A 9982-nucleotide genomic window follows, 5' to 3' on the forward strand; every position below is an offset into this window, starting at 1 on the left:
GGCAGGAGATCCCTTCTGTATCACCCGCTTGGAATTTCCTCCAGTTGTACAGTCCCTCAAGGAGTAAAGCCCAACCCCTGTCAGAGGCAGCCACTTCCCCAGCACTCACCGTGACACTCCACCTCAACCACTCAAAAAATAACATGCCCTGCACAATTCTCACCTTCCTACAAGCATTTTGCATTGCTTCAGCTGTTAAACTCATCCTGAAATAGTCAGGCTGAGCTTTTCCAGAGCAACCCCACACCAATTCCATTCACATTGACAAGAATGGGGCCTTGAATTCAACGTTTCCCTGGAAAAAAAATCTGTCTAAATTACTTCTTCAAGTAAGCTCAATGACTTACATAACACTCAGAGCTCAAGCTGCAGCAGTTCCATGAGGACAAAAAACAAAAAGAGGGAGATCACAACATAAATCTGAGTAAATACGTAACTTTTCTACCTTTCCGCAGTGCCGGTGCAGTCTGCAGCAGGGCCAGCTCTGGCTTCCAGTGGGGACGCAGCTCAAGGACAGAAGAAAACTTCAGCATAGAAGTTAAAAGGAGATTTGGAAGCCACGAGAAAAACTGGTTTGGCAAGAGGCTACTTCATCTTTCAGTAGCACAAAGAGCTAAGGGATGTCAGATGATTTAAGCAAAAACAAGACTTATGTCCTAAAAAACAAAGGAAGCTAAAAATTGTATGAACTTGAGAGCATCATCTACATCCTGATTATTTGGCAGTAAAAAGCCAAAGGCAATTCAAAGTGCACTATCTGGGAGAGCCCAGCTGGGTCAGCATCAGCCTGGCCATGGGCAATGGCCAGGCCTCAACACAAACCTAGAGCAAGGTATCAGCCTGTGTGTGTCTTTGAACACAGAGATCCCTTGCCTGGCCCAGTGGGCAAAAAAATGGCTACAGTCAATTCCACCAGTCTCCATCCCGGGGAAATCCCCTTTGCAGCATATTGATGAGCACAGGGCAGCCTGCTGCTGAGGGATGAGACTGGTCCCACCCTACATGCACTCCCCTTCCGCCCACCCTCATCCCCTCACGGCAGCAGGCTCAGAAGAGTGGCAGGCACTCTTTTGCACAGTCTAGGGGTGGAAGCTTTAGCTGAAGCCCTTCCCGAGGGAAGAGAGAGGCCTGCATGTCCACATTGATGCAGAGTAAGCCCAGCATGAGCTGGCGCTGGTACTCCTCCCACTTCATCATGACATCAGACAGAGAACGATTGTTTCTCATCCACACAGGCAATGGTTCACCACAAGTTGATGCAGAAGAAATTGGCAGGCTCTGAGGCTGTCCAAGCTCGAGGTGATAGTAAAGCCTGAAAGACAAACACATGCAAAGAATCAGTATATGGGATTCTACCGCTGACTGCGTAATCTTAGTCAGAAGTATCTGTGTGTACCCATTTTCCCCCTCACATCTCTTGATTATTCAAGACCAATAACACTTGTGGGTAAGAATCACTCTCTTGTACTAGGATCCAAATCACAACTGGGACTCTCTGCCTATCAATACACAGCTCTCTATCCTCATCCACGCAACACAGTCTTGCCTCAGCCTCAAGCCATGGCCTACTACTGCAGGGAGTTCAGTTCAGAAACTCAGGCACAAACACAGACCTAGGCACTCTGCCTCATTTGGAAACCGTCTGGTGTTTCTTGGCCACCCTAGTGCCACCCTAAACCAGGCCTAGATCTCAAGGCAGAAAAGGTCATTTGAACACAAGTACCTCTTGGAATGAATTTTCAGGGGACATTAGGCCAGAAAATGCCACACAGACAGCACCTATGTCTTCTACAGGGAACATGGAATAAGCTAGCATACTGTTTTAGTTAGACCTAGGTCTTCTGCCCTACCACTGTATTAACAGCTTCATTACAGGGTCTGCCGTGTAATGAGAAGGAAGGAGACCATGTGCTGAGTCTATTCTATCTTCCTTCAATTAAAGAAGCCAAGAGACCATGGACCAGATCAATTTCTAGTCAATTTGTGCTGTACTTAATCACCTCCATTGGAGCAGAGTCTGTAGAAATTAGAGGTGAAAGGGGAAATGGAAGACCCCTCCAGAACAATGCTGTGGAGGAAAACAGTCATACCTGGCTGAAAGATGGCTGCCCAGTTTCTTCTTGGCTTTCTTCACAAGATAGTTGCAGATTTCAGTCATCTGCTCCCTCATCCATCTAATATCCTCAGGAATATCTGGGAGCCATTCCAGCAACCTGGGAAGAGACAGGAGACAACCATTAGTTGGGCCACACAAAGGGCAGGATGAAAAGAACAGTTTTGCATCCTATCAATGGTTACTCATTATTTTTAGTTACAAATGCATAAAGAGCCATTTACACTACCATTCACAGAGAAGCTATGAAGGTTAAAGAATAAGCGCCTGGGCTCTTTTCATGTTTTGTGTCTGCACTTTCCACATTTTTCATCCATTTTCAGATTCTGAAAGTGTTTTTCCCTAAGCTTATCTATCACAAACTATCTCCTTCCAGAAACTTTTCATAGAGTACTTCCATACAAAGAACAAGTCTGACAGACCTGTCTTCTTAGCCCATTAAGTGTAGAACTGGAAATGGCTGGGACTACTCTACTCCTCACTCCAGAATGGAACCTCCCTGCATTTCATTCCCGCTTTCATCCCTGTGCTCTTAGTTCATAAGTCTCTCTCCAGGCTCCAAAATTTATCACCATTTTCTAAGGCAAATTCCATCCCACAGCCATCTTCCCTCAAGCTGGAAGTATCTGCTGTAGCTAAATGACATATGAAGGTAGGAAAAGGCATTTGTTGGGTTGTTTTCTTTTGCCCTTTTTTTTTTTTTTTTTGGGGGGGTGGGGAGAAAGAAAGGAGAAAAGAGGGCTTTTATTTTTAAAATTTTTTAACAGGTCTGGTAAGTGGCAGGAACTCTTTCTGCAAGTACTTGGTCACCGCAGAGTCAGAGAGGACCTTAGTCTCTGGCCATTTATATTTCACTACATCAAAACTTCACTACACTGGGAAGAACACCGCTAAGGGAACCAGCCAATGGCTTACCTGACAGTGAAGGAAACTGCAGACTCCAGAGGCAGCATATAGGGCACCATCATTGCTGTGGCCACACGTATAGGCAGCATGTTAGTGATGCCAGTCAAGAAACTTCTTCTTTCAGCACAAGCCTCCAGAAGAGCTAAAGACAGATGAGAACATGGTTGAATCCCCTCAATAGGACTGTCTCTTTTCTTGCCATACCCCAGAAATTATCCAGTCTGAGGTCTCCCCTCTGCATCTTCCACTTCTTAAGGAAGTCTTGCTCAGGGTAGTAATTGTCTCAGCTGAAAACAGCATCTTTTAGCTTTATCAGACTCCCAAAGAAATGAGCAACAAGATCCCCTCCTCTCCTTACCATTCAGAGCAATGTCAAATGAGTCAACCTCTCCAAATAGCCTCCACAGGGCAAGCCACAATTTTATCTAAGAGGCCACAACTCCACCTAATCATCAGTGAGTGTCAGTGATATCCCTAGGTATGGCCAAGCCCACCGACAAGCAATACCCAACACATCCCAGTAATGCTCTGAAGTGGACCAGGCAGCACAGGGAGATTGCCTGGGATCTCTCTTTGGATCACACCTTGGTTCAGTCTGGGAGGCAAGTGTTCCAAGATGTGCTCTTCAACTTCAGCAAGGGCAATATTGTCCTCTAGTTGGTCCTCAGCTTCTGTCTTTTCCTCTTTCTTCTCTCCTGGGGGCGCTTCTATGGCAAGGAGAGGACGAGCAGGACTTGGACGATTAAGGAGACCTGAGAAAAGAAATCATACCATAAGACTGATACAAACTAGCTGCCCTGCCTTCCCTGGCCCTTAAAGTGTTAGTCTTCACCCTAACCCACCTCAGTTAGACAGACATCATACTCAGCCTCTTTAGCTTACATCTATTGTAATTCTTACCACAGTGATTTAGAAACCTTGCTGCTTTAAGATCATCCTCTCTTTCCCCACTAGAAATTCTAAACTTTTCCCCTTTAAGTCCTGCAGGGTGCTGTTTGGCAGTGTTTTGTTCCTACAATCTGCCAGTCACCAATCTTGCAGGCAAGGTTTCCTCCTGCAACTTAATCCACAAACACAGCTGCAGTGATGACTCTTATCCCAGTAAGGTATGCATCACAGAACAAACAGATGTGTTCGATCTGCTGTAAATTGACACTAGGTGGCAGCAAACACACGCTTAACCTGCTACAACAGAGACTACAAAGTCCAGGGTTTGCACATAGAAGGCAGTGAAACAGCAGTGTCAAACTGCCAGGCACGGGAGGCTTCTGAGGGCATGCCTGTGCTCTGCACTACTGTGCTACATTGGACATACCCTAATTGCACATAAAAAGGAGCAGGGTATCTGTGGGAGGTCCAAATGACACAGGTGCCTAACAACTGTGTTGGTGTAGCACAGAGTACGCACTAAGTAGCTTCAACACTTAGATGTGTCACAACCACCACTCTGGTCTGAGAATGGTTAGAAACCTTCTGCATTGCACTAGAAAGGTGTCCACTCCACTTCTGCATCCTGAAGTGCTAAAATAGACTTAATAGAAATCCCATATTCCGGTATCTGAGGCACAGCTCAATTCTGCCCTTCCACTTTTCATATACACCACTGACTATTCTCAAAGTCAAGGTACCAAGCCTGCCACAGGGGAAGCAAGTCAGTGTACCCTACAAACACACAGAGCCTTACCATTCTTCTTCAGGAAGTGCAGTGCATCCTGATAGCCCTGCTTGCACATATCCCGCAGCACCTGTGGGCAGAGGAAGGCAAGAGCAAGTCATTTGGAGGCTGGCTGAGCAGAGCAAACACTCAGCTCAATGCTGGCTTTAAAGGAACTTTCCCGACTCCTGAGCTATCCCAAAAACAAGTCTCATCCTTGTCAGCTCTTCCCAGCCTTTGATCAGATATAGGAGGTGTAACAGAAATACATTGGATATAAGGATCACATGATAATTCAAGACTGGAAGGGACACCTGGAATCCTACCCAAGTATCAGCTTAGAGTTGCATCCACTTCATTTCCACATCTAGAGCTGACGCTGCTGCGTGCAGCCTTTCAGCAAGTCACTCTGACATGCAGACCAGAATACTTCTCAGTGGATGCCAGGAAGGGCCACTGCATTTGCAGATAAAGCCAGCAAGACTAGAGAGGGGGAGGAAAAAACTTGTCCAAGTAATTCAGCACATGCAAACATACTTATTATGCTGAAATACCAAGGTTATCTGAGGCTGCATTTGTTCAAAGTACACAAAGCTGTTCGCAGTGACACCTGCTCCATTGGCACTTTTTAGGAGACAGTCACTGGCTGCAGGCTGCTAGGTCCAACTTGACAATAAAACACTCAAGAGCACATGGGTTCTGATGGCTGATACACCCTTGTTTACAAGTGAGCCTGACTTCCTGGCAAACTACTCCAGAGAGCAATGTGAAAATACTTTCCAAGCAACTACTACCACCTAAATTCCAGAACTCCCAGTACCAAAGAAAACCAAGCCACCTATACACCACCTTGTGCAAATGGGCAAGGTTTGCCAAGTCACTGGGTTAATAATTTCAAGGTTAAAAACAAACAAGAGATCCAAAACTAACAGCGTATGGAATCTTCTGCTTAAGTGCACAGCATAGGCAGTGCCGATCTACCACCCCAGTTCTGATATTGCCAGGAAACTCACATGTGCTTCCGGAGGAAACAAGGCCTTTGAGAGGCGGTAGAGGTTGCGAAGGTTGAACTGGATGCTTGTATTGGTGACTCTCAGCTCATGCATGTTTGTGGAACTATCTCGTGGACAGATATCACTCTCTCCTGAGAATGGAGACACTGTGATTGTGTTCTTCAGCTCGTATCGTGGCAAGTTGTCAGAAATCCCTCCATCAACATATCTCTAAAAATCCAGACAAATGAAGCACTCTCAATTCTCATAACTGATTAAGCAGCTTTTTTATTGTATTCATATTTGTGCCAACAACTTGGCAAGAGATCGGAGCAACACACCAGCATGGAAGGAATCAAAACCAGTGATAGCACAGCTGTGTTGTGCTAAAATCTCCTTTTGCTATGTGCCTCTCTTCCTATGGCTATAGGAAGTTGGTCACAAATGTTCCATGAGAAAGGCATATTCACTTATGTGACTGCTGACTTAGATCTCCTAGGGGTTTTGACAGCCTTCCAATTAAATAAAATGACACAACCACCACCACCTATAGTGCAAATAAGCACTTGATCTAAGCTGTCACACTGTGACATTGTGCCATTTTTCACTTGTGTTTAAAATGAATAAGCTCAGACACAAGTCCCCACTGGCAGGTTTATTACCCAAGAGCTGATTTGTTGCTAGCAGGCTTATCAAGCAGCAATTCCAACACACATATACACATTTGGAATCTACTTTCTGTGGTGTGATAACAGAGCACAGGGGACCAGTGTTTTGCTCTTAACAGGCACTCTCTTATCAGAGAATGTTCTGTACTTACATACCATAAACACATTTGCATTACCCTTGCAGGAAGGACAACCCCAGCAGCATGTACTCAATTCAGAGTATTCATTAGTGTACCATAATTGCACAAGGAGCTGAGCAAGAGAATTGCTATCAGAGGCCTTTGGCAGTGTAAGCAACATGCAGAAGATAAAGGAAGGGGGCCAAAAGAGCAGGAAGTGTGAAACCTTTGCAGAGCAACAGTTCAAGCTCTTATGAACCTTGGTTACAGAAGAGTCCTGCTGATTTTGTATCAGGGTTGATCCTGCCATTTGCTGCCTTGAACCTGTCTGTTTAGACAGGTTCAAATGCAAACCATCATGTAGGAACTGCACAGCCCCATAGTAGCAGCTGTGCCATCGTTCAGGTCTCTGCTGGGTGAGGAGCCTGAGCTGGCAGAGGCTGAATCCAGACAGAGCATGGAAATGCTGATCGGAAGAGGAGGTGCTCCATTCTGCGTCATGCTTTGCCTTGTCTCACTTATAAGACGACGCTAGTTTTGCGGTAAGGATGCAGAAACATACTTTTCCCTGAGGGTGGCAGCATGAGTGCACGGATGTCATTAGAAAGAAGGCTTAACTACATAAAGCTGACAGGCAAAGCCTTCTCGCTGCATGGAAATCTACGAGTACACATGCAGACCCCGCTCTCTGGTTACCAGTGCCAGTTACCATTCCTGAGTCAAGATCAGCTGCCACTTCTTTGCATTTGCCTGAACCTCCGGCAACCCCAGCCTGACCACTCTCCAACCCCCTGCGAAGTCTAACTGCACAGAGCCACAGGCTGGAGTCACCAGCTGCCTTCAGGCACGAGCAGCAGCAGTTTTTGGGGATGGTTCATGGACTGGGGTAATTTCTGGGCTGCCCAGTTCCATTCTCTTATCATGTCCTCCCTTCTACAGGGCCCCTCACTCACATGAAGTGACACTTAGCTTTCTGACCCTTGTTAGGGGTTCATCTCACCCACATGCTACAGAACAATTCACAGCTAAAGCGTGTGTTGACAGGTCAGCCACTGACCCTTCCATTTCCCAGTATGTGAGAATTCCTCTTTTTTTTTTCCCCTTCCCCCCACCTATCTTCATTATCCACTCCATGGGGCTACCAGAGCTCAGAGAGCAAACACTGGAAAAAGACTACGAGGAAGGCAGAATACGGATTTTACACCTTGCACACAACCATATTGCCTTCAAAGCTCGTCCTCGTGCCAGGCCTGTCAGTCTGCCCTGTGGCAAATACAGTCATCACAGGCATGCTAGGAACCACGTAGTCCCATTTCAAAAACCTTTCCCAGGCTCATACCCAACCTAATTTAACCTCTGCCCTCACCACCCTCCCCCTTGAGAGACACAAAGAGCAATGATTTTTCTGGGGAAGAGGTAGGAATTGATTTCCTCATCTCATATATCCCCTCCCCACCTTTCCCCATGAGGAATCTTGACATGAAATGCCCTTCCGTGTGCCAGTGCAGCTGCACGTTCCAGAAACCCTAATGTCTTGGAATTCTGAGTTTTTGCCTGATCCACATTGACCTCAACTAGCCCCAGAGAAGTGTCAGACAAGAGCCACTGCTATGCTCCCACCAGCTGCAGGACAAAAATCCTGCCTGCAGATTGGACATTTCTTCTAGGTCATTTCCCTGCCCAATATGCTTGCACAAGACAAAAGACAGCCAAGCTATGTACTTATTAGGCAGGATCAAAACTGACCTCACTTTTTGGACACAGGTAGCAGTGGGATCAGATTTGATGCTATGCTCTGACAGACTTAGGCATCTTGGGCAGGTGACTTACAGGAAATCAGGGCACACATACACAGTCAAAAGGGAGAGGGAGAACTGCTATCTAGTTTGCAAACAAACTGCCTTTTAACGTCTGCATTAACCTACGTAGCACACGGGGAGTCCAAGGTCAAGTGAAGCCCTTAAGCATGACTGCGATCTTCAGAGATGCTCCAGCTCTGCATAGCTTTCAAACCTTTTCGTTTCTAATGTGCAAACACAGAAGGAAGAAAGAGTTCTGGACAGCCTTGGTCAGGATATTAAAGCAGCTCTGTCAGGCAGAACATTATTCTCAGAGGAACGACAGGAAGAACTCGATGGAAAAGAGGCGTGGTATCAACACCACTAGTTAAAACCCAACAGAAAGCAACAGGTGTGTGGCAGAGGGACCACACTCATGATTTCTACCCCAGACCCAAGTTCTTTCCACATGGAGAGGACTGGAGCATCAGTGATGGACAGCATTGTAGCAAGCAGCCAGAAGAACCATCTGCTAAGCCTGTCAGCACTTGCCCAGATTGCTATGTATTACTATTATGTTAAATCCTCTAGTTTTCAGGACATTATAGCCAGGCAGGCAGCAGGAAAGAAGGCATACACACTGTTGAAGCTGTTTATTTGGGAATTTCTTGTGCTTCTTCAGCCTAATTGCTGCCAGCAGACAGGCAAAATTGAGTACTAGCATTTCTGCCTTCTTACTCATTAGCACATGATTTAATGAAGTATCATCTAGAGTCTTACTTACCACTCCACGCAAGGTTGGAGGTATCAGCCCACAGTAGACAGGGATAAAGGCACTGCAGACACAGGCCTGAGGGAGAAAGAGATCCAGAATGTAAGCAGCAAATCAAAGCCTACTGAACCCATTACTCAGAACATCACACTTGCAACGCTGGCAATTATACTCCAATACTAAGGACATTTGGAGACCAAGGGAAAATAAAACAGCATGCGGTTCCTGCCTAGCCCTCTGCAGTAAGTTGCCATTTACCTGGATCAGTTCCTCCTTGGAATGGAAGTCTGACAGTATCACATTTTCTCCATCAGAGACCCGTGTCAGGGAAATACCCAAACGTCCTGCTGCAACTTCATGCCCGTTCTCTGGCACGGTCTTGGACAGGCAGATCCGAATGATCTTCACCAAGTTGAAAGATGGGTGGAGAGGACCCAAGAACCTTTTCCGGGCTTCTTTTGACACTCGAATAATGCTGGCACCAGCCTCACCTACAACAAGAAAAATGCACCATGAAATCCTAGAAAAAACATCTTTCTCCTTTACAGAATAAGGCACAAAAGAAAGCCTCATTCACAGTTTTACCCAGAGGTTTATCCCCGCTGGCTGATATATAACTCAAGACAAGAGGCTATTACAGGCAGTGTTACAGGAGTCATTGAAGTTTGCCATCTTGGCCCTCACACTCTCCCATGGCAAAGAGCTACCCTCATCTTACATATGTTTTATAAAGTCAAGGAAGACCTTAGTGTCTGTCTAAAGCCTCACGCTTTTTCTTAGATCCCGTTTCACTGGTCAGTACAAGGCTAGTGAAAACACAGACTAGCAAAGAAAAAAAGGGAGATGCTTTAACAGCTTTGAGCTTACGGCTAAATCCACTTCCAAACATCTTCCACTAACACTTTTCTAGTAAGCATCTTTTTTTTTCTGACATGAAAAAGTTATCTGCCTGTAAGCAAAAGTGCCAGTAAACAGGAATG

At 45.9% G+C, this 9982-nt stretch overlaps 1 protein-coding gene across 1 annotated transcript; it reads right to left on the reverse strand.

The window, feature by feature from the left end:
* Nucleotides 1–761: 761 nt before the first annotated feature.
* PNPLA2 (patatin-like phospholipase domain containing 2) lies at nucleotides 762–9674 on the reverse strand. The gene is made up of 9 exons (XM_010016094.1): nucleotides 9653–9674; nucleotides 9261–9493; nucleotides 9015–9080; nucleotides 5687–5896; nucleotides 4704–4764; nucleotides 3604–3771; nucleotides 3029–3161; nucleotides 2091–2213; nucleotides 762–1312 (listed from the first exon to the last, which is right to left on the reverse strand). Exons 1-9 carry the CDS (start codon nucleotides 9672–9674, stop codon nucleotides 1048–1050), a joined length of 1281 nt encoding a protein of 426 aa, XP_010014396.1. The 3' UTR covers nucleotides 762–1047.
* Between the last annotated feature and the right edge of the window lie 308 nt (nucleotides 9675–9982).

The sequence above is a fragment of the Nestor notabilis genome, unplaced genomic scaffold (genome assembly GCF_000696875.1).
Source record: "Nestor notabilis isolate BGI_N333 unplaced genomic scaffold, ASM69687v1 scaffold25576, whole genome shotgun sequence".
NCBI classification, from domain to species: Eukaryota; Metazoa; Chordata; class Aves; order Psittaciformes; family Psittacidae; genus Nestor; species Nestor notabilis.